Source organism: Carcharodon carcharias, chromosome 12 (assembly GCF_017639515.1).
Source record: "Carcharodon carcharias isolate sCarCar2 chromosome 12, sCarCar2.pri, whole genome shotgun sequence".
NCBI classification, from domain to species: Eukaryota; Metazoa; Chordata; class Chondrichthyes; order Lamniformes; family Lamnidae; genus Carcharodon; species Carcharodon carcharias.
In genome coordinates, this window is record NC_054478.1 from 134,734,475 (window position 1) to 134,760,043 (window position 25,569).

Consider the following 25,569-nt stretch of genomic DNA (forward strand, 5'->3'; position numbering starts at 1 on the left):
CCCCTGCCCCCGCACAAAGGCAGTGCTGAGCACTCTTGCTCGCGTTTCACGCTAAGCAGGCCTTAATTGGCCCACCAGTGTGAAATCACAGTGCAGTGCTGATCACCCTCACCCGCCAAGGGCAAAATTCTGCCCTTTATCTTAATTGCTATCTCTTTTGTTATCCAGGGAGCTCTGGAATTGTTCGCCCTAGCTTTCTTTTTTGAGAGAATATACCTTGACTGTGCCCGAACTCTCTCTTCTTTGAAGGTAACCCACTGTTCAGCTATAGTTTTTCCTGCCAACCTTTGACTCCAATTTATTCAGCCCAGGTCTGTTCTTACTCCACTGAAGTTGGCTTATTCTTACTCTGGATTGTTATTTGCCCTTTTCCATAGTCAGCCTAAACTTTATGATATAACGATCACTGTTCCCTAAATATTCTCTTACTGATCCACTTGGCCCACCTCATTCCCAAGAACCAAGTCTAACTGTGCCTCCTTTCTCTTTAGACTGGAAACATACTGCTGCAGAAGATTTTCCTGAATACACAGTCTCCGAATCCTTGCACCTCATTCCTCTTTACACAACTACTATCCCAGTCTTTTTTGGATGATGGAAGTCCCCCAATATAATTATCCTTTAATTCTGGTACCTCACTTTAATTTCCTTACAAATTTGTTCCTCTACGTCCTTCCTACTAGTAGCCTATAGACAACATCGAGCAAGGTAATTACTCTGTTTTTGTTCCTTAGCTCTAGCCAGCAAAGCAATGCTCTCCTTAATCAATGCCGCCACTCCTCCCCCTCTTCTTCCTTTCCTATATTTCCTGAACACCTATTATCCAGGAATATTTAACACTCAGTCCTGCCCTCCTTTGAGCCAGGCCTCTGTTATAGACACAACAACATAGTTACGCATGACAATCTGCGCCTGTAACTCACCAGTCTCATTTACTACATTCCATACATTCGCATACATGCACTTGATTACTTTCTCCCTTACTCTGACCCCACCAATTAACTTACTATTCCTTTTTCCAGTGCCATCTACCTCTCCCAGTGTCCTGTTCATCTTGGTATTCCTCTCTATTATCTCTTGGTTCTCCAACCCACACCACTCCCAGTTAATTTAAATCTCCCCCAAAGCACGAGCAAAACAGCCCACAAGGGACTTAATGTGGCTCTATTTTAATGCAACTTGTCCAGCCTGTGCAGGTCCCATCTCCCCCTGAGCTGGTCCTAATGTCCCAAGAATCTATAGCCCTCCCTCCTGCGCCATCTTTCCAGCCACGCATTCATCTGCCTTATCTTCCTATTTGTATACTCACATGCACATGGTACTGGAAGTAATCCAGATATTACTACTAAATTCTGAACTGCAGGACCACATCCCTCTTTCTGACTATATCGTTCATACCAATTTGGACCATGACTGGTGGCTATTCACGCTCCCCCCTCAGGGTGCTCTGCAGCCATTCAATGACGCTCTTGACCCTGGCACCAGCATGGCAACACCATCATGGATTCACATCTGCAACCACAAATGCCTATCCATTCCCCTACCCAACACTATTGCTCTTCCAGCCTTCCTTGTACCCTGCTGTACAGCTAAGCACCCACCCCCCCCACCAAGAAAACCACCCTGCCCACCCCCCCCCCCCCGCCCCCCCGCCCCAAAACCTCACTATGGCATCATGGACTTGGCAAACACTATTAACTTTTATAAAAATTTTCAGCTTAATTAAGCACAACATTACAACATTGAGAAATGTACAACTGCTATAGCGCACAATGCTCGGATTGGAGTTTGCAAACTTGTCTGTCGCACAAACTCCCCACCAATGACCAGTGCCATTTTATGCAATCACAAATCCACAGCTGGTTGGCTGCTATTGACTGCTGTTCTCCTTTTATTCACACAGAAATGAAGTTTAGAAAAACAAAAGCTACCCATGTGTTCATAATCATAATATCGTAACACATGAAAAAAAAGGTTTGAAAAATCCCCTTTGCTACAAAGCTTTAGTATTCCTCCTACGTACATGTGCCAGATGGCAACAGACTGTTACTGGAATATACTAATCGGATATTAAAAATTGTCCAGTTCAGGACGCAAGCCAAAAATGTGAGGTGGGGGTGGAGAAAGTCAACTTCACCGAGTGAAACTAAACTGCCACAAAAGGAGACCGAATCAATCAAGTGTATGTCATTCATTGAAACAAGAATGTAATTTATGACACAGCATTGGAGTGGATCCCACACATTAATCAAGAATGGCATGGTACAAAGATATGATATGCTGCAGTACAAGTGCAGCCTTCCTTGTACCCTGCTGTACAGCTAAGCACCCCCCCCAAGACGAGAGACATAAATTTAAACCATACAGCTCAGAATTAGGAAACCCTATACTCTTCGATTAAGGGAAACCCTCAAATACTGAAACTGGATTATAGTACTATATCACATAGATCTGTTCCTAGCACTATATCACCTAGATCCATTAAACCCTAACATAATTACTTCCATTAATTAAATGCTTGTTCAATTTTTAGATATTTCTCTTCCCCTTTCACACAAATTCCTATTTTCCATTTTATAAGCGTCCCCAAAACAAAATGAAACATATTCATGAAATGTAGATCCTCAGCAAGAAAACCTTTAGACATAAGCATCTCAGAAAGTAAGACTCTTGAGCTAAATATATTTTAATAGTTACAAAGGCAGCTAACTTCCACTGTAACAGTCTGGAAACAACATTCAATAGTAAAAATGACCAAGGAGCCGGAAATATTCACCAAGTCTCCCAGCATTTGTGGAGAGAAAAGCAGAGTTAATGTTTCAGGCCAATGAGCTTTCGTCAGAACTGGAAAAAGTTAGAGATGTAGCAGGTTTTAAGAAGATAGAGAGGCAGAGAAAGGGAGTCAGGGTGTGGGTGAATTCACAGGAAGAATAAATGGGATGATGGCAGGAGAGATACAAAGATACGAATTAGGGGGAAGAGAAAGCCACTTGGCCTCTCGAGCCTGCTCCACCATTCAATAAGATCATGGCTGATCTGACTGTGGCCTCAACTCCACATCCTTGCCTACCCCCATTTAATTTTTGCGTTTATATAACAAAAGGAATGGTGTCGTAAGCAAAAAGAGACGGCAATGGAACAAGTCAGGAAACAAAAGATGAGTGTATAGGGGAGATGTAAATGAGAATAACAGAATCATCAACAGCTGTTACCAAATAAAATGGGAGCAGAGGTTATGATACAAAATTATTGAACTCAATGTTCAGTCGAATTGATTGTAAAGTACCTAATTAAAAGATGAGATTACGTGAATAGTGTAGATGGCCAAGGACAAAGAAGTCAGAGTGGGAGTGGGGCCGAAAATTAAAATAACAAGCAACCAGAAGCTTGAGGTCACACTTAGGGTCTGAATGGAGGTGTTCGACAAAGCAGTCACACACTCGGAATTTGGTCTCTCCAGTGTAGAGGACACCACATCATGAGTTGTGAATGCACTGTACAAAATTGGAAGTTGAAAAAAGTGCAAGTTAATCAGTGTTTCACCTGGAAAGTGTGTTTAAGGCCCAGGATGATGGGAAGGGAGAAGGTAAAAGGGCAGATACAGCATCTCCTGCACCTTGCATGGGAAGGTGCCTTAGGAAGGGGAGGGAGGTGGACCACTTTGTCACAGAGGGAAGGGTCCCTTCGGAATGCTGAAAGGAGGTGTGGTGAGGTGTGATGAGGTGTGGTGGGGGGGAGGGGGATGTGGTGAAAGACGTTTTTGATGGAAGCATCGCTCTGGAATGGCAGAAAATTATCCATTGAAAATGGAGGCTGGTGGGGTGGAAGGCGGTGAAAAGAGCAAGCCTATTATGGTACTTGTGGGCTGGGGGGTGGCGGAGAAGGTGGGAGAACAGAATTATGGGGAATGGAACAGATGTGGGAAGCCCTGAAAATCATGGTGGAGGGTAATCCTCAGTTGACAAAAAAGGAAAATACATCAGAAGCACTGGTAGGACATCATCAGAACAGGTGCAACGAAGATGGAGAAACTGGGAGAACGGAATAGAGTCCTCACAGGAAGTGAGCTGTGGAGGGGAGGAAGTGCAGTCAAAGTAGCTGAGTCAGTAGGCTTATAATGAATATTAGTTACAGCTTATCCCTAGAAATGAAGACAGAGAATTCAAGGCAGGGAAGGGAAAAGTTGGAAATGGACCACAGGAAGGTAAAAGAAGGGCAGATATTGAATGCAATGTTGATGGAATTTTCCAGTTTGGGGCGAAAGCAGGAAATCACACAGAAACAGCCACCAATACACTGGGAAAAGGGTGAGGAGTGGAACAAAAAAAAAACCTTCCACATATCCCATAAATAGGAGGCACGGCTAAGACCCATTCAGGTTCCCATGGAAACACTTCTAATTAGAAGGAAGTGCGTAGATTCAAAGGAGAAGTTGTTCAATGTGAAATCAAGTTCGGCCAGGCAGAGGACAGTGGTTAGTATTTGGATGGCAGTTGTTGATAATGATTCTGCTATTCCGAGTTACACCATCTCCAGGCACATCTTTGGCTTTTACTTGTTCCCATTGCATCTAATTTTGTTTGTACCATCATACGCAAGGTAATTTAATCTCTGTTGCCTTCCACCCTACCAGAGACCTTCCCTTTGTTCTTGCTCCTCTCCCCGCTTTTCCCTCCCTTTGTATTTGCTTAAAATTAGATTATATCTCAGGTTTTTTTTCCAGTTATGATGAAAGGTCACTGGCCCAAAATGTTAACTCTGTTTCTCTCACTGCAGAGGCTGCCCGACCTGCTGAGCATTTCCAGCATTTTCCTGTTTAATTTCAGATTTCCAGCATCCGTAGTATTTTCTTTTAACCACGAAGCTGTGGGATTGTTGCAAAAATCCAACTGGTTCACTAATAACCCTCAAGGAAGAGAAAATTGATGTCCTTAATCAGTCAGGTCTACATGAGCCCCCACACCAATATTCTGACCTCTCTTTGTGGGGAAAAGATTTTCTCCTGAATTCCTTATCACATTTCTGAGTGACTATCTTATAATTACATACTTATTTAAGTTGATATCAAAAAAATTCACTTCAAATTGTCTCTGTCTGGCAAAGAATACAGCCTTCAGTGCCAAATTATGCTCAATTTAAAATCCTTGTTCTATGCCATCCACCCAAGTATCACACCAAGTTTCTCATTGAGATATCTTCTCCCCTTTCTTTCCTCAGCCTTTGCACCACCGATTTCTCATCCTCAATAATTTGAACTTCCATCTCAACTCTTCTAGCTCTCTTGCTTGAGTTTTCCTCTTAAAACCTCTCCACCCCCACCCCGCCATACCAACTTCCCTACCCAGATTCACAACCATCCCCCTTGAGCTTGCTATCTCACGTTTTGCTACATTAAAGGTGTACCAATGCAAGTTGTTGTTATTTCTATGACTCAAGAGTCTAAATTTCTGACAAACACCCATGTTCAAAGGATTCCTTGCTGAAGTCCTGCATTTATTAAGAGACCGTGTGGGCAGAGGCAGGGAAAATTCTTTTCAGGGAGATCCAATTTATATTTGCATCTGTTTGGCCTCATTAAAGGCTTATTGTTTAACATACCCCAAAACAGATAACCACTTGCCTGGATGGGGAATTGAGAATAAGGGGTCACAGTTTCAGGATAAGAAGCTGATCATTTAGGACTGAGATGAGGAGACATTTCTTTGCTCAAAGGCTGAGCCAGGCAGATTTTTGGTCTCTCAGGAAATCAAGGGATATGGGGGGGGGGGGGGCAAGAAAATGGAGTTGAAGTCCAAGATCAGTCATGAACATACTGAATGGCAGAGTAGACTCAAATGGGGCATTTGGTCTTCTCTTGCTCCTATTTCTCATGTTCTTATGTTCTTTTTAATTTCTATTCAGTAGTTGGATTATTGGCAAAAAACAAGATCAGGAGAAAAATATTTATGCAGCGGACTATGATCTGGAATGCACTGCCTGAAAGGACAGCAGAAGCAGTTTCAAAAGCAACCTTCAAAAAGGAATTGGATAAATATGCTGGACTACGAGAAAAGAGTGGGAAAGTGGCACTAATTGGACAGCTCTTTCAAAAGAGCCAGAACAGGCACGATGGGCCAAATGTACGCCTTCTGCATTGTATGAATGCTGTCGATAACTTCCATTAGCAAAATTTAGGGCACATTTTGCAGCATTGGCAGCAAATTGTCAGTGAATACACTCCACTAACAAAGAAGATAGAGAAGTTTTAAGACTTCTTAAACAAACACCATTCATCTAAATACTGTATTTAACTGGCTGACTGAATTTTTTCCCCCATTTCAAATGGTTTAACAACAACAATTCTGAAGTGTTACAGAGATAGCTATCGTAAAAGTATTAACCAATTTCTAAATTATGGCACTGTCAGGCATTTAGGAAAATCTATAAATACACTTTCTATGAAATAAAGTATATTTATAAAGTTATAATTACAAACCTGAAAAGCAAATCCACAACAAGTGCTGTATCCATGAGTACCAGTGCAGTCATTCCCATTATCTTCCTGTCCTATTTGTGAACAAGTTTATTTTTGTCCATTCTGACCTATAACATATAAAAGGGTTCCAGGGCGATTCCAAAAAAAGGTTGGTTACTTTCCAAAACGGAAACATTTTCTTTTATCTTTGCTGCAAACCTTCAACTGAATTTCAATCACTATAAAAATGACTGTTTACTCACATTGACAATGTTTCACTCCTTTTTTTCTCTGAATTTATGTGTCAGCTTTGCCTCAGGGTTGGTAGCATTCTTGCCTCACAGCCAGAAGGTGAGAGTTCAAATAACACCCAGGGACTTGAGCACAAAAATCAAGGATGACACTGCACTGCAGTACTGAGGGAGCACTGCACTGTTGGAGGTGCTGTCTTTCAGGTGAGACACTAAACTGAGGTCCCATCTGCCCTTTCATTTGCATGTAAAAGATTCCATGACACTATTTTGAAGATGATCAGCGAAGTTATTCCTGGTGTCCTGGCTAATATTTCTCTCTCAATCAACACCACAAAAACTGACTGACTATCTGGTCATTAACACATTGCTGTTGGTTGAGGTTTTCCATGCACAAGTTGGTTGCCACATTTCCTACACTACAAATGTGACCATATTGAAAAGTACTTTGTTAGTAATAAAACACTTTGGGAATCACTGAGGTTGTGAAAGGCACGATATAAATGTAAGCCTTTCTTTTGTTTAATTGACCTGGGGTTTTTAACTGCTCCTTTCCTCTCACAGGAGATTATATTGCTTCTGGTTGGCAGTAAGGTATCCAATCACAATGGCCCAGGCATCATGATTATACGGGGTAGGCTTGATAGCCAGGAAAAGACCACCTGGTCTGTTATTTTGATATGACTATACAACGTTGAAGGAGGTTTTATGGTGCAGTGGGTAGAATCCCAGTCTCTGAGGCAGCAGCTCTGGGTTCACGTCCCACTGCAGGACTTGATAGCCTTGGAATGTACTTTTATAACATAGCCAAACAGGTTAATTATCAAACTGTAAGTCCTTCCAATACACCTATCGCAGGCAGTATTGCCAGTATCCCGGTCCACCATGCTTGACGTAGAGTGGCACCCCTCAAGGTATAGCCTCTGGCGACAAGCTAGTGACCTATTTAAGGGAAAACTAGCTACAGGGACAGATGCAAGTATGTGCTTCATCTGTCTTATATGCCTCAAGGCTCAGGAGGAGAATCAAGAAGAGGATACAGCCCTGAGTCTCCTGGTAAAATAACATCAAATTTAATGGTGCTCGCCATTGCTGTGTAAATTGCCCAGCATCATGTGACAAGAGATCCTGAAACTTTTAAAATCAGCACAAGCCGCTGGATGATTTGTGTCATTCTGTTGTTAGCCTCACAAAAAATGGCAGCTCACCACCAATCTCGTGAGTTTCAATAACTTGCTGTGTTTTTGCTGTAAGTACGAATTAAATTTATCGCACAAAGTTAGTGCTGATACTTAACATGCAAGATCCTTTAAATTACAAGATTTATTTTCCGACATTTCCACTCAACATCTCCAGCCCAGAAAAAGAACAATTGAAACTGTGACCCCCTGCCAGAAGTAAATTGTTATGAAACATTTTTTTTAAATTTATTTTGTTTTTAATTTTTAATCTTTGTTTCTGTCTCCTCTTTTCTCTCTTTTAATCCAATCTTTCTTTCCCTCTCTATTTCATTCTCTGTACATGATTTGATTCTAAGTCACCCTATTCTCTGGTGTTTTGCTGCTTCTTTCTCAATCTTTCAATCTCATTGGTTAAGGGTACAGATTGTCGGTCCCCATTGCTCATTAAGATTGTCGATGCCTCACTGCCCTCCCACTTCCAGCAAGTTGCAGTGCAAAAAGTTCAAGCTGAAATACAAGGGAAAAAGTTTAATTATTGATGGCCATGTCTTCAGCTGTCAAGGCCCTATTCTCTAAACTTCCCTAACTAAACCTCTCTGCCTTTCTGCCTCTTTCACCTCCTTCAAGACATTCCTTAAACCTACCTTTTTGACCAGCTGTCCCAATATCTCCTTTTGTGGCTCAATGCCAAACCTTATTTGATCGAGCTCCTGTGAAGCACCTTGGGGCATTTTACTACATGGTAGATGGTACACAAATGCAAATTGTTGCCATTATTGTAAATAAGGGGGCATGCCACAAAATGCACCACTCCAGGGAATTCTAGGCCAAAATTTGAATTAAATACTCGCACCTCTTGACTACCAAGCTAGCCTACCCAGCAATCCCAATTAACAAAACTTGTGATTGCATCATCTTTAGATCCCAGTTAGGTACAAGTGCCAATTCCCTCCTCAAAGAAATGCAACTTGTTTTGAAAATAAAGAACACCATTATAAAAAGCAATCCTGTATCTCAAAACTAACTATTATAGAACAAAATTAACAGCTAGTATTAACTGATTAATATTAATAGGTCCACAAGAAGCTTAGAGGCTGAGAGTTTGAACTGAAGAGATGGGAAACAGGGTTCCTGAATGACCCCATAAGTAAAATAGCTGTTTAATGTGTCCTTGTGTAACCAGGCTCTTTGGTCATTTCATAAATGTACCTAGAAATTGCAACGTAGAAACAGGTCATTCAATCTAATTAGTCTATGTTGGTGTTTGTTTTGCACATGAACAGTAATCTTAATCTTGTGCAGCCATTCAATTCCCATATCCATTTATTCCTCTTTCCTTCAACCACCCATCTAACCTGTTTTCAAATGTTGACGTGGCTTCAAATGGGTATTGTCAAGGTTAGCGTCAGGGGGAGTGCGTAACTAATTATTGGACAAGCAGACTAGCCTGTGTTGCATCAACCAAACACAGAGCAACAACTTGAGTCAGCTATCTCCCATAACATGGACGAGCTCCAGAAAGCTCAAACTCCAAAACCCTGGTGGGAAAATGATGTTCTCACTAGGCCATCTGGTCTAAATACAATGCAATCTCACCAAGTTTTAGGTGTAAATTGATCCCACCCCACTCAACCAACCTCAATAAAGTAGGTGATCAGGTCACAATCATTTGTGGGCCATTGCTGTGTACAAGTGACTTCAAAAAGCACTCGAGTGGCTATAAAAGTGCTTTAGGACATCTTGAGGTCAAGCTACAACAAAAGTGCCATCATATACAAGTATGTTCAATTTACAAACACAAGATACACAAACCTCTGAGGGGAAAAATAATCTCAGTAAAACACTCTTTTTGTCTGCTTATTATCTTTACCCTTCGATTACTATTATAATACTGGCCAAAAGTTACGGTCACCTGAGATAGAATAATGTGGTCATAGCAATAGTAGTCCTGTAACCTTCTCAACATTCGCCATCGTGTACTATGTGAAGAGATCCATGGGAAGAATTCTCCCCCCGTCAGTGGGGGGGAAGTGCAAAAGCGGGCACTGGCAGGTGCGCCTCCAATCGGGCGCACCACCATTTTACGTGGGTAGGCCAATTAAGGCCCACCCAGCATGATGTCCGCCAGGTTGGACTATGCGCTCCATGTGCGGGCCGGGGGGATGGTGTGGTGGTGGGGGTGGGGGGGGGGGGGTGTGGCGGGGAAGAGCTGGATTCCCCCAGCCAAGAGTGCACTCATCTCCCTGAGGCTAAGTGCTGCCTCAGGGTGATCGGCGCCAAATTTAAAAAAGGTAAAGCTGCAAGAGCAAAATTTCCCTGACATGTCCCCTCATGTGACAGTGTCACATGTGTTGGGACATGTCCATCACTGTAAATCATGCATTTATTAAATTTTTTAAAACCCTCATGATACTTCATCCCACCCCTGGATGAGGTTTCATGTTTTTTCTGAAGCCCATCAGGGCTCCCGGCCTGCCCGCCAACTCTAAGGTTGGACAGGCAGGTCCATTAATGAGGTTAATGACTTTTTGTCAATGGCCTCAGTTGGCCGTTGACAGGTCAGCAGGCACACAGCTGATTTGGCTGTGCCCCCACCAACCTGAAAATTGAAATGACGCAGGGTGACGTCAGGAGTTCGGCCCAATGTTATCCCAGATCATTTTACATGTCGGCGAGCAGGTCCCACCCCCCCACTCGCTGACCTAAAGATCCTGCCCCATAAGTCTGAGAGTTAAAGCAAGGTAAGCAAACATTTATTCCTTCCATGATGATGCTTGAAAAAGATAGAAGGTTTCAATGTATGACAACAACTTGCATTTATACAGTGTCATGCTTTACAGAAGCATAGTCAGCCAACAATTCACTGTCATGGGATTAAAATCCTGAGAAGGACCTTCACCAAACAGACTACAGCAGTTCAGGGTGGCCCATCACCAACTACTGAAAAGCGATTCAATATGGACAATAAATATCTGTCTTGCCAGCAACACTCACATCCCAAGAATGAATACAGCTTTTAAAATTGACTCCATTTAGCTCAGTGAGTTTACCAATGAAGAGCTGTTTGCTTGTTCTGCTACACAAGCAAGGCAATATCCAGCTGAAGACATTTTAATATTTAAACATCTCAGTTTCTTAATCATTGGAGTCACAGTTCATTATCAAACTGCTGGAATAGGCCTGTCTTGAACTTCAGTGTCAAGCTATTTAAGGATTCAGTCCACAAGATGTAGATTGTATGTAGCTCTTCTGACCATGTTTTTAAAACTCAATATGCAGGCCACACTGCTTTGCAATCCATTGTAGTTCATACCAGTCCTGCATTTAGACTCATTAAGACCCAAGTCTGGCTTTGTGCGCCTGTCAAACCAGCGTCTTCATTTGCACTAGAATCGTGTGCACAAATGGATTGGCCTACTTTTGAATCGAACAAAAACAAAAGCATAGGAGCAGAGAAACTGCTGCCACGTGCAGCTCGCTGGTGCAAAACCTTGTAAGTGGCTTCCAGTCAGGGGTAAAATAAGTAGGCACAATTTGGATATGGATTTCCTAAGCAAGTGCTAATGCAGTTTTACTCTCAAAGTCGGCATGAATAGAATCAACCACTGATAGGTTAACAAAGTGGAGAAGACAATAGTAAGACCAGATAACTGATACTGTACAGTCCAACAACTTATAGTAGAGGTAAAGCAACCCCAGGCGCTTCGCAGGAATGTAACAGACAAAAATCTAACACGAAGCCACATAAGGAGATATTAGGACAGGTGTGCGAAAAGAGATTACAAAGAGAGGAAGCAGAATGGCAAGGCCATGAAATATCTGAACAACAAGAACGAGAATTTTAAAATTGAGGCATTGCTGGACCAGGAGCCAATGTAGGTCAGTGATGATAGAGATAATGAATGAGAAGGACTCGGGGCTCCTTGGAGCTAGGAGATGGGCAGCAGAGTTTCGAGTTATCTCAGGTTTACAAAGGGTGAAAGGTGGGAGGCCGTACAGGAGAGCATTAAATTTATTAGCAAACTGGACAATGAAATTCCAGGAAAATATATTTGTTCCTAATGTAAATAGTTTCCTTTACAATAATTTACATGCAGCTTTTAGCAGCATGTGGATCCGTCCTCACCAACATATAAACTGGCAAGCAGTATACTTCCAAACAACATTGAAGACAGTGTGAATTTAATTATTAGTGTGAATTTAATTATTTCCAGCACCATGCTTTGGTTACGGGGTAAAGGCTCTATATACTTTACTAGAAACTGAACTTGGGTTGTGAAGCAAAAGATTTTCATCGACCTAAAAAAGTCAGAAAGTAATTTCCCCAAAAGCTCAGTTTGTCCAGTGAATAGCTTATTCACACAGGAAGGAAAGGCCCCATGCTCACAAAGAGGTGAGATCACTAGATAGAAAAAAAAAAGCAGTGGCAATCCTAGCTGATTTGTCCTTCTCAAACCAGAAACCACCAAAACCAATTACAGGATCTCTCTACTAACTGTGCAAAGAACAGGACCCAAGTTCAATCTCATCAGAAAGCCCAGCAACATTCTCGGAAAGCTCACACATGAACAATGACCCTTGGGCAAAATAATGAGAGAGCAACCAGCATTTGTGCAATTATTTCCCTGCAAGGCCAACCACCAGCTTCAAGAAAGATAGTGAGGAGAGAAAATTGATGGAGAAAGCCTGATGTCAGATAATTACTTCCTGGCAGTGTCGTTAACCAGATCAAGAATCATAATCCTAACAACCATTGGCCACTGTTTTGTCTTGAATAGGCAAAATTCCTGTGTCCACAACAGAGTATCTACTTGGCAACATTCAACTTCAGGATAGACCATAGTACATTACAGTTATTTTCACAATTTCACATGAACCTAAAATAATGTGATTGTCAAATATCTTCCACTGCATTTTAATATTTAAGAAAAAGAAACAATCTTTGAAACCAGATTTGAAAAGATTGAGATGGGTTCACAACTGTGAAGGGCAATATTACTGTAATGTAAAATCACTTTCGCATTGTTACTGCAATCATGCACTTTTTCATCCAAAAAAACTCTATCCTTTCTGATCATTATGACATTGCCACTTATGAAGCCTTGCTATGCGCAAATTGGCTACAATAGTAACTACACTTCTGAAAGTACTTCATTGGCTGTAAAGTTCTTTAACATGTCCTGAGATCATAAAAGGTGCTATTCAAATGCACATCTTCCTTTTGACTTCTTATTTACAAAGCCTAAACTAATACTGATGCTACCTTGCTGGCCCTTACTCACCCTAGCAACCCAAGTTAAGCTTGCTGACAAACATCCACTTTCACATAGTTGCAAGCAGGTAAATTCATCATTTGACACACAACCTTTCACCTAAGCAACAATGGTGCATACTATAAAAGACCTCAATATCGTGAGGCTTAGGAGGAAGCCCAAGAAAATAAACAGCAAAAGCTTCCAATAATGACCACAATCCAATGATTTGTGGTCATTCACTGGCAAATTATATTATTAACACGACAAGGTATTCAAAGGTTTTGTCTGCTTCATGTTCATACTACTCAATTCATCTGTTTTTCCCATTCAACAATAACTTGCATTTATTTGGCACCTTTAAAGTAGTGAAGCATCTCACGACATTTCACAGAAGCATTACCGAACACAATTTGACATTGAGTCACATAAGGGGATATTAAGATAGGTAATGAAGTAAAAGAGGTAGAAGAGGCAGAGAGGCTTAGGTGGCATTCCAGAGTTTAGGGCCTATTCAACTGAAGGCACGGCCACCAATGGTGGGTGATGGAGATGGTGAGATCATGGAAGGATGTAGAACTGGAAAAGATTGTAAAGATATATGGGACAAGGCCTTGGAGGGATCGAAAACAAGAATGAGAATTTCAAAATTGAGGTGTTACCATGTATTCTTGTCCATTTTCTGGAAAGTGCCTGGTTGAAACTTGTAAAAGCTAAGCAGTCATATACAACAAAATCCGGACTTTTGGAAAAATCTCTCTCTCCCTTCAGGTACCATGATCTAAGATGGCATTGGCAACCATGGACCTCCATGGTAATCTTGCTCTAGAGGCATGAATCATCTTAGCTGGTGGTACATTCATCTAGTTTGCAAGGCTCTTTAAAAAGATCATTTTTTTTGTCTACCTCGATCTCTTTTACCATCGATTTTTCCCACCAGCATCAGACTTTCTAACACATGATTTGGTGCTGAAAAAGATCAAGCTCACCTAAAAAAAAAGTTTCATGTTAGAATGAGAAAGCTTTATATTTAGATAGTGTCTTTCACAACCTCAGGATGTCCCAAAGCACATTACAATTAATGTAGGACTTTTGAAGTGGAGTCACCATTGTAATGCTGGAAACATGACTGCAAACCTGCTGACAACATGGTTCGAAAAACAGCAATGAAATAAGTGACCAGTTTCAGGTGTTGATTCAGGGATTGGACCAGGTCACCAGGAAGGATTTCCATGCTCTTCTTCAAAATAATATAATGGGAACCTTGACATCCCCTAGATAAGACAGACGAGGCCTCAGTTTAATGCCCCATCTGAAAGATGGCACCCCTACCACTGCAACATTCCCTCAGTGCTGCACTGAAGTAGCAGCAGCCAAGGTTTTGAGGTCAAACCTCTAGAGTCAGACTTGAACCTAAAACTTTCTGACTCAGAGCCGAGAATACTGCCACTCAGTCAGAAGCATCAAAGTTAGTAACATTTTTGAAGAGAGATAAGTAAGACAACACAAATCTGGTTTTATATACATTTATAGTTTCACCTGTTGCCAAGTCCAAAACTATCAGGTGAAGGAATGCCTGATAACACTTACTTTGGCAACGTATCAAAACTCTACCAGTAAACATGGAACATTAAAAAAAAGTGGTATTGTGAGAATGACACTAAGAAACAAGCCTCTCAGTGTTAACAATGACTGGATCCGTTTTGGAAGTTTAAAAAGATGACCAATAAATGTCCATCACTTTTGGAAGTAAGACTGTGGAGTTCACAGTCTCTCTAAGTACCTGAGTGCAGAGATTCACTTAAAAGGGGGTGTATGAGAAAGCAATAGAAGGTTACAATGAGAGGGATAGATGAGATGCCAGAGAAGGCTCACGCAGAGCATAAACACAGGCATCAGTGTCCATTCAGTAAATATCATTCAATATGTAAATTTCAATGACTATTAAATCTCCCTATTCACAGTTAACACTTTCAGGGCCGCCATGTTGGAAGGCAATCTGTCAACAGGTAAACATTGACTCTCCCCTGTTTACTTCAGTTCAAGAGCAGTGTTGAGACCTCTTACCTTGGCGGTGTTCTTGCAGTACCTCTGCACGGCTTGGTGGATGAGTTGTTGGACGGTGAGTGTCCCGTCCCCACAAGGCACGACGATCCCAGTGCGGCCGAACTGCACCGTCACCTTCATAGTGACGGCCACGGCGGGGCGGCTGGTGAGAACAGGTGAGTGGTCCCCGCGCGGTGCAGGTGAGCACAGGTGAGTGGTCCCCCCGCGCGAGCAGCACACCTGAGCGCGAAAGACTGCTCGCTGGGCTCGCTAATAACAATTAGATCTCCCGCATAGTTACCATCCTCCGTCAGGGGGAGACAGGTGAAACTGCGAACAATTTATACCTACTTTTTTTAAAAAAAGTGAAAATTGTGCTTTAAATATATTTTCATAAATTGAGTCTCTTCCCCTTCATTTGCTTCCAGAAGATCTGTGAATGAGATAAATGCAGACAATATATGTGTGTATATATATTCCAATCCTTAGGTCCTTAAAGTATTTGGAGATCTTTAGTTGTCGTTTATTTGTTAATAATATTGCTCCGGTTGATTTCCTCTGCACTCTACAGGTGCGGTTTAAAGAGGCAGCCCCGCTCCTTCTTGTCTCAGACCCCACACGCCGCCGGAAGGAATAGACTTCCTTTTCCCAGGTAAAGCAAGGCGGGAGAGTGGGAACAAGCTTTGACCGGAAAATGGGAAAACTTTCTCCGGCTGGCTCTCAATACCAAACAACGTTCAGCGCAGCTCTTGTGTTCCTTCTCGTTTTGCGCGCACAGTCAAGCAGCAGAGGCTGCACTTTGCTTTCCAACGCTGAAACCTCCTTCCCTTCCTTGTTTGCTCCCAGCTCGTGACTCTTTTTCCTATTTTTCCATTCTCCTTTTCTTCTCTCACAAGAGTTTCGAACCCCAAATGGGCGCCGTCGCTTCGGATCTGTTGTGAGTGGACCTCCCTCACTCACCTGGGGAAGACCCGGCTCAAAGTTGTTTTTTTTTAATATATATATTTCCCACCTAAAACTCTTCCACCCGAGATACTTTCACCTAACTTTCCCTCTCGTAGCAGCAGCGGCAGAGACACCAGGCCTCGGTCGATCGATCTCTCTGTGCCGCTGTGCTCTGCTCTGAGGTTAACCCTCTCCTCGCCAGAGCTCTCCGTAACTCTGCCCAAATCAGAAACAGTCACCCTGGCAATCTGCAAAATCAAGGGATTGACATTAAAGTTGCAAAACAACAAAATGCTGAAACTGCAAAATATAATTCAAATAGAATGGGAATTGTGCATGTGTTTAATGCTAGCATATATTTCAAGTACTGTGAGCACAGTTAAGGAAACATGAAGGTAATCAATATTTACAATTGGGTTAGATTATTCACAAAAGAACCATAGGGGAAAAGAGATTCTTTTTCTTATGCAGAGAGTTATGGTGATCTGGAATGTGTATGGCCTGAAAGGGAATTAGGTTACATCATAACTTTTGAAGGCAGAAAGAGTAGGCTAGTGGGACGAATTGGATTGCTCTTTCAAAGAGCTGGCACAAACAGAATGGGCTGAAGGGCCTTTCTTTGGGCTGTACTGTTCTATTGCATTTAAAATAACCAGCACCTGGGAGTGATTACAAAGCCTAAATCTGATTGAAAGGTTCATATGATGTCATAAACCATAAGGGCGCAACTTAAAAATTAGATTACTCTCTCATCACTCCAGGGAATGTTTCTTTTTCTTTCACCTCTCTGTAATAATGAAGCAGTGTTATTTTCCAGTAATCACCAACAGATTGAATTTCTGCAATCTTGCTGTGAATATGTCACAAATCAGCACTCATCTGTCATTGGTCCAGTGCAAGTGATAAAATAAAAAAATAAATTTACTTTAGGGTTAAGGGGGAATAACTCATTAAATTTAATTTGTTAATTATGCATGTCAATTTAATACTTCAATAAGGTCCCACAAACTGCAGTGTGATCTGTTTGAGCAATGTTGGTTGAGGGGTAAATGTTGGTCAGGACATTAGGGAGACCTTTCCTGCTATTCCTGTCCTCATGATGCTGACTTGTGTTAGAGTACAGTCCCTTGAGCAAAGGCAGGCCACCGTACCTTGCTGCAAGCAACCATTCTTCTTGCCAAACCAGTGAGTGTCACCAAGTTATTCAACAACATGGGCATCACAACAACAACAAAAACTTGCAAACATATCCTAAATGCAGGCGTGCAGGTGAGCAGTAGTCACGTAATGGTGAGAAGGAGCAGGAATGCTACCCCGGGTGCACCTCGGCATTTGACATACTGCTGACACTGACCCCAGTTTAAACTCAGTCATTCACAAAATGGAAATAAAAACTAAGCCCTTCTGCCAGCCGTTGCTGAGTTGGTAGCCCTCTCTAACCTCTGATTCAGGAGGCTGTGGGAACACATCCCATTGCAGAGACTTAAGCGCAATAGTCAAGCTGCAGTGGTGAGGGAATGATGCAGTGTCAAATGAACTGTTGAACCAAGAGCCCTTTTGTCCTCTTGGAAGGGCTTTAAAGATGTTATGGCATTCACAAAGAAAAATGGGAAGATCTTCCTGGTGTCCTGCCCAATATTTGTACCTTGACTAACATCAAAAACAGGCTATCTAGTCATTATCACACTGCTGTTTGTGGGGCTATGCACAGATTGGCTGCTGTGTTTCCCACATTACAAAAAGGACCTAATTTCAAAAGCATTTAATTGGCTGGAAAGCACAGTGGGATCTCCTGAGCTCAGAGGAGGCACTGTATAAATGAAAGTTATTTTTCTCAGTTCCAGGCCACATGGTGCATTTATCCACTGAATCATTTTCTGACCCAGTTTGTGACAGTAGCTTTCTGTATAGAAGCTAAGGGTTAGTAGCTCAGTGTGGTCTTTGCATGATGCTATACATGATAAACAATGGAAGAATGTGATTTAAGATTTTTTTTCCTGATAATTACATAGATTTTAAAACCCACTTTACACCCAAACAGATTTAACCAGCTCACAGTTTCTTGCAATTTGCTAATTCTTGAAAGTCTCGGGAGATTTGGCTGTGTGTGCTACTTTCAGCTGCATGTAGAGATAACACTAGAGAGCATATCAAAAGCTTTCAATCACTTGTTGTTCAGTACAAATTTTTAAAGATGAACGTTGGCTCGACTTCGCTCCTGCCTCAGCTCATCAGTTGCTGTGACACTCATCCATGCCTTAGTTACTTCTAGATTTGGCTATTCCAATGCATTCCTGGCTGTTCTGCCATATTCCACCCTCCATAAGCTTAGAGGTCACCAAAACTCTGCTGCTAGTGTCTTAACGCACATCATGTCCAGTTCAACTATCACTCCTGTGCTCATTGACCTACATTGCCTCCCGATCAAGCAATGTCTTATTTTAAAATTCTCATTTGTGTCTTTAAATCCCTCCACAGCCTCACCTCTCCCTATCTCTGTAATCTCGTCCAGCCCCAGAACCCACTGAGCTGTCTGCACTCCTTTAATTCTGACCTCTTGTGCAAGCCTGATTTTAATTGTTCCACCATTGGTAGCTGTACCTTAAGTTGCCTAAGGATCTAAGCTCTGGAATTTCCTCCCTGCACCTTTCTCCCTCTCTACCTCACATCTCCTTTAAGAGATTCCTTAAAACCCACCTCTTTGAACAACCTTTTGGCTCAGTGTTAAACTCTTTTTATAATGCTCCTATAAGGTGTCTTGTAGCATTTTATTATGTTAAAGGTGCTATCTAAATATAAGTTCCAATAAATAAAATGCATTTTGAATTTATTTCAAACTACCTATCTAGTAAAAGTAATATAAATAAGTGCACTTGTTGTTTGCTGCATTCATTTGTAACATTGAAATTTTCCCCCTTAACTATTTCTGCCCACACTTTTTGACAATGCCAATTATCTGGCTCTGATTTTTGTTCAAATGTTAAAGAAAAATTGGAAATGAAGTTGTGAAATATTAGCCACAAGAAATAAGTTGAAGTTGTTGGTTCATGTAAATCCAATGGCCTGTAGAATAAGCCAATGTGAGGGAAGAGTGACATCATAAACTGAGAGGTTATAAAGAGGGAGAAAAAGAGCTTGCCTTTATATTATCACCTTTCACAACCTTGGGACACCGCAAAGTACTTTACAGCCAATGAAACGCTCTTTAAATGCAGTCACTGTTGTAACACAAGCAAAAACAACAACCAATTTGCACACAAGGTTCCAGCAACAGCATTGAGAAAATGACCAGGTTTTTAGTTATGTCGACTGAGAAGTAAATGTTGCCTAGGTCAGCTCTTCTCTTACATCTACCTGAGAGAGTTTAACATCTCATGTAGAAGATGTCACCTCTCACAATGCAGCAATTCCATAAAAAGTGCACTGGCCTGTTAGCCTGTATTGTGTGCTGAAGGCTATAGAATGAGATTTGAACTCACAACCTGCTGCTTCAAGTCTACTAATCCAAAGCAAATTTAAATTTGAATTATATTTTATTATATGTACTCAATAGTTAATTAGTATGAGTAATACTGTTGGATGGTGGTGAACTCTTTTTAATATCTGAAATATTCCACCACCACCAACCATCCCCACAGAAAACATTATCAATTCTTTCTAAAAGGTTTCTTATTTTTTTCGGGATTGGGGGGGTGGTGAAATTCCAAACGTGCAGAGTCTTTGGTCAACCACAGTACTACCAGGCCCATTCCCCCACATTTCCAAATAGATTCCTGGTTTGCCTTTCGTACCTTTTGATGTAGTTCCAACAGAACACAGCTATTACACTTTCAGTCCTCTGCAGTTCTTGCGAAATAAAAACATGGGCTGAAAAGGTTTGGATGATTTCTGTTATGGACAGGGTGAGAGAACTGCTGAAATTCTTGTTCCCTTCCTCGACTGCCCATAATCAATAAGCTTTTGAGAGGAAGATGTGTGTTTTTTCCTTAACCTCGGAGTGTTGGACAATGTAAATAACCAGCAGCAAGCTTTTTGTGGGTCTAAATGAAGAAGATTGTTTATTTACACACTTACCCTGAAATTTACCTCTATGGCACTCACTCTCACAGCCTCACACACGCACACACTCCAGGAAAACACAGTTGAAGAGAACAGTGCGCTTTTATGAGCAAAAGAATAGCTCATAATTCATGTGATTGTCTTATTCTGATACACATGTGGAACAGGCCTGATGAAGAAGATGTCTTCACTCCTGAAGAGTAGTTTGGGTGAATTCAACAGCCAAGATCACTTCAGGATTCTCCATATCTGCAGGTCACGAAATTAGTTGCTTGTAGCCTCATTACCAGGATGTTTGCTGTTTGGTGGACCCAAAAATGAACAGGTTTGGAGGCCTTGTGATGTTGCAGCCTCTGGTTCTTTTAAGGTATGAGTGTTACTGACCTTTCTGCTGCTACATCTCTCTGCAAAGAGCACTTAAAGATTAAAAGGAGACAAACATGGCTGCCCTACCATATGGCTCCTCACAACTCCTTTTCCAAATATAGTGGTAGTATTAGCTTGATGAGGCAAATCCTGGCTCATTGTTTTAACATATTCATCCTGCATGGGTTAACTTAATACAATCATCTTCTTTGTTTCAAGAAGACCCATTCAATTCAGGGAATGTCTCCTGATAGTTTCAGGATGGTTGTAGCTGATAACTCTTAGTCTGGAATGTATTCTTGTGTCCTTTTGAGACAATGAGGCAGTTTTTGAATACACAGATCACCTGACCTTCAGTGGCCATCTTTGCAGTACATTGGCTTTTCTTTTTAAAAATGGCCAATTTCAAAGAGTCCACATCGAACAAAGTTTATACCTTGAAGGTTAGGAGTATGATATGTCTTTACTGAGCATAACAGTTCAAATTTACAGAGGAGGCTTCCGTCAAAAGAAGCTGTCAAAATAAACCACAGTAGCTTCCAAAGGCTAGGAACAGAAAATACCTGCCAGCGTTTCTGCTCCAGATCAATATAATGCAGCTGCACTGGAACTACACTTGGGTGGACATTGGGTGAGGGCAACATGAGCCTCAGCTAGGTCATTGTTGAAATCAGAATGCATCTGGAAGTTCATGATTGTGGCTCAAACAGGAAGAATAGCCACTTGTATGAGATGGGTGCTACTACTGAACCACGGCTGACATATTAGCCCAACTCTTATAGGCCCATCCTTGCCTATTTTCATACTAACTTTCAAAGCATTCAGCAACTTTGTTAATATAGTGATTGTAAATAATATTTTGTAATGGGAATTACTTCTTTACATATCTCTGAGGATCAAAGCCCCTAGATTGTTTCAACAAATTTGTAGATATTGCGATTTTTCCCAAAATTGATCTCTGAGAGATTTCTCTACTTAATGAGGTTGCAACTAAACAAAATCGATTGACTCCAGGCCCACTGCCAAGCCTGAATTAACAATTCCAATCAATAAAATATGCCAACTGTTATGGGTTGTAGAAATTCTGGTGTGTACCAAATCATATTTCTGACAAAAAAATTGTGTTGTTTTGCACACCACAAGTAGCAAACCTTTAACTGGGACTGAACAAATCTTTCAGCTGTAACTGGGGGGGAACAGTGAGTCCAGTATTTGCCCATCTCTGTCCCAGCATCAGCCTAGTTGCTGCTGAAACTCTCATCCATTCTTTTGCAACCAGCAGATTTGACTATTCCAATGCCTTTTCGGCTGCCTTTTATTATCCATTCTGCATAAAACTGAGCACATCCAAAACTGCAACTCTCTACACCCTACCTCACATCAAGATACATTCATCCATCCCCTGTGCTCAATGACTTACATTGACTCCTGTCCAGCAATACCTGGCTTTTAAAATTCTCATCCTCGTGTTCAAATCCTTTCATGGCATTGCCCCCTCCTCCCTCTGCAACCTCCTCCAGCCATATAGCCCTCTAAGCCAGTGGTGGGCAACCTGCGGCCCGCAGGCTGCATGTGGCCCATCAGGGCTCTGAGTGCGGCCCGGAAGACATTTTGCTGACTGTCGCCCACACGTAGGGTTGGCAGATTCCACTGGTTTCCACCCATGTAGTTTCTTTCCAACCGGTATTACTAAAGTGATACGCATGCAAAGCAAGGGCACGTGAAGTGAGGCGTGTACTGCTTGCACACAACCCTGACTGTGAGACCTGTGCGTCCCTTCTGCATCCAATCAAAGCGCTGCTACGGTTCAATTGGCACACCCTGCAAATTTGAGGCACGCAAGTGCAGTGAGCAAAATTATCCTATCCTGGGAGGCTGTCTTGGTTACGACACCAGTGGACACAGGAGGGGGGGGGTTGCGGTTTTTTATGTTACTTTTGCGGGTCATGGTTAGTCCATACACCCGATTTCAATCTTGAGACCCACTGAGATGAAGGAGAGCCATTCATGCGGCCTACTCTCTTGCCTAGTTTGCCCATCATTGCTCTAATATCTCTGCGCTCCGCCAATATTGGCCTCTAACCCAGGGGTGGGGAAAGCTTTTCTTATCACAGGCCATTCACACACAGACAAATTCAGTTCCACATGCATAAAAATGACCTTAAATTCGCCTTTTTTAGAGAGAATGCAGAAATGTTCAACTCATCGGCTGTTTTAATGTGATGGTTGAATGTTATATTGTTATAGTAATTTAGCTGGCTTTTATCTAAAGCACATTTGTAACGATGATGATAGCTATTTTGAAGGCACCACTGTCGTAAGTGTATATTTTTGGAAATCTTCCTGCGGGCTAGATGAAATTCAGCAAAGGGCTGGATCCGGCCTGTGGGCTCCGTAGGTTCCCCACCCCTGTTCTAACCCATCCTTGGTTTCCTTTGTTCCACCATTGGTATCTATGCCTTCAGCTGCCCATGCCTTAGGTAATGGAATTCCCTCCCTAAACTTCTCTGCATTTTCTTTCTCTCTCTCTCTCTCTCTCCTCCTTTAAGTTGCTCTTTAAAATCTGCCTCTGGGTTAAACTTTCGGTCACCTATTACTTTATCTAACTAAGTTATTTTTTGTCTGATTATTCTCCCCTGGAGCAGCTGGGAAATTTTGCAATGTTAAAAGTGCTATCTAAATACATTTATTATTGAAGTGCCAAGGCAATGCTGACTGGCATTGTGGTTGGACATTTGAATTCCATTATTATTTTTATTTTTGGGGGATGGGTAATGTTACAAAGGAACATCTTTAATAATGTAATGTAAATGACTGCAAGGAAGTATGAGAGACTCATTATACCAAGTTCTGTTTTTCTTCATTCCTGTGGAAAGCATATTTTTCTGCTTGCCGCCTCATCATAACAACGTAGCTGATATCAGGACATTTTCAAAGAAATGAAATAACCCATGTTCCATTACTTATTGCCGAACATAGAATGCTTGACAAGATTATTGAAATGAGTAACCCAGAACATCTGGACAAGGAATTACTTGGAAAGATTGAAAATGGTTTAGGAGAAATTAAGGAATGCTTTCCAGAATGATTAATATGGAAGGACAGTATACTACAGATGTATGATTTTGAAAAGTGCAGAATAGCAGAGAAACCTTGGTATCCATACGCACACAAATCCTTAATGGTGGCAGGACAAGTTGATAAGGTTGCTAAAAATGTATATGGATGACTTGGTTTATGAATAGACAGACAAAATATAAAGGCAAAGAGATAATGCTGGAGCTTTATAAATTACTGGTGTTACTATCCCCACAGAGATTTCTGTCTCCCTCTCTCTGTCTCCCTCTCTCTGTCTCCCTCTCTCTGTCTCCCTCTCTCTGTCTCCCTCTCTCTGTCTCCCTCTCTCTGTCTCCCTCTCTCTGTCTCCCTCTCTCTGTCTCCCTCTCTCTGTCTCCCTCTCTCTGTCTCCCTCTCTCTGTCTCCCTCTCTCTGTCCCTCTCTCTGTCTCTGTCATTCTCAGTAAGCAGAGTTATTTTGGTCTCAGGTTTTACGAGTAGCTCTTCATTGGTAGTGTGACTTGTCCAACATATCTTCACCATAGATATCAATAACTTTAAACAAGTGATTTGAAGTCCCAGTGACTAAATTAAAGGATTTCAAGTTTTAAGACTCCAATGTATCTATTCTGCATATTCTGAAATATCCCCTTAAGTGTCTGCCACCGCATCTCTATTGACCTATCCCTTAACCTAATTTGCCATAGCTAGCTCTACTTAATGCCCTCATAAATGCCCTTATTTGAGTTTAAAATACTAATCTCAGACCCACTCTTCTCTCCCTCAGATTGAATGTAAAATCCAATCATATTAAGATCGCTGCTACTTAAAAGCCTTCACTATCAGGTCATTAATTAATTCCTCTCATTGCATATTACCAGATCTAGTATAGCCTGCTCTTTGGTTGGCACCAGAATGTGCTGTTCTAAGAAACTATTATGAAAACATTCTGTGAATTCCTCATCTAGGCTCCTTTGCACATCTGATTTTTCCCATCTACATGTAGATTAAAATCCCCCATGATTATCACTGCACCTTTCTGGCAAGCTCCCCTTATTTCTTCCTGTATAACCTGTCCTTCCATGTGGTTACTGTTAGGGAGCCTGTACACCACTCCCACAAGTGACTTCTTGGCCTCATTTCTCATCTCTACCCAAACTGTTTCTACATCCTGGTTTCCTGAATTTAGGTCATCCTCTCTACTGTGCTACCTTTTGCTAGCTTCCTGTTCTTCCTAAATGCCATGTACCTTTCAACATTCAGGTCCCAATTCATGTCTTCCTGCAATCATGTCTCTGTAATGGCTGTCTCTTTGCCCACATTATGAACCCACCTTCCATGGCCATCAAGTCCTGAAGTGAGACTTGAACCCAGATCTTCTGGCCCAGAGGTAGGGACGCTACCCACTGCACTGCACAACCTCTCTCCCACAAAATTTGACTGTAGCGCCATTAGTATCAGTGCTACAGATGACGTTTAAAAGAAAAATGGGGTCCGCACCACATCCACCCACTTCAGACATGGCTGCACTTTGTCTTATTCATATTCATATGGCTGGGGAGACAATTACAGTTTGATGTTGAGGTTAACAATTCATTCAACAGCTTCAGTGTGAATGGTTGTGATGCCACCAGGAATGGATCTCTCAGGTAGGAGTTCAGTAGATGGACGATGGTCTGACTTGGCTGGCCACAGTCACAATTTCCGCAACCCACTCTGGCCAGCACTCTATAAGGCTCATAATGCCACAAGAATCAACATCGAAGAGCCTATTGGGGTGCTAAAACAAAGGTTCCACTGCCTAGACCACTCTGGAGCAGCCCTCCAGAATTCACTCAATTCATGGTCTGCTGCATTCTCCAAAATCTGGCACTCATGAGGGCACAACGCTTGCCACTGTGGATTCAGCAATAACCTGAGGAAGAGCAAGACATTCCAGACAGGCTGTCCATGAGCACT

General features: G+C 41.8%; 1 protein-coding gene across 6 annotated transcripts in view; it reads right to left on the bottom strand.

The window, feature by feature from the left end:
• Positions 1-16,254, bottom strand: part of LOC121284923 (partitioning defective 3 homolog B-like) — an 885,862-nt gene extending 869,608 nt beyond the window's left edge. For 4 of the 6 annotated variants that reach the window (XM_041200842.1, XM_041200848.1, XM_041200847.1 and 1 more), the window contains exon 1: positions 15,206-16,253. In XM_041200842.1, the coding sequence (XP_041056776.1) occupies positions 15,206-15,325 (120 nt within the window). In that variant the 5' untranslated portion in view covers positions 15,326-16,253. Of the gene's footprint in view, positions 1-15,205 lie in introns of all 6 variants that reach the window. The other 2 variants (XM_041200843.1, XM_041200844.1) reach the window with 1 other exon arrangement.
• Between the last annotated feature and the right edge of the window lie 9,315 nt (positions 16,255-25,569).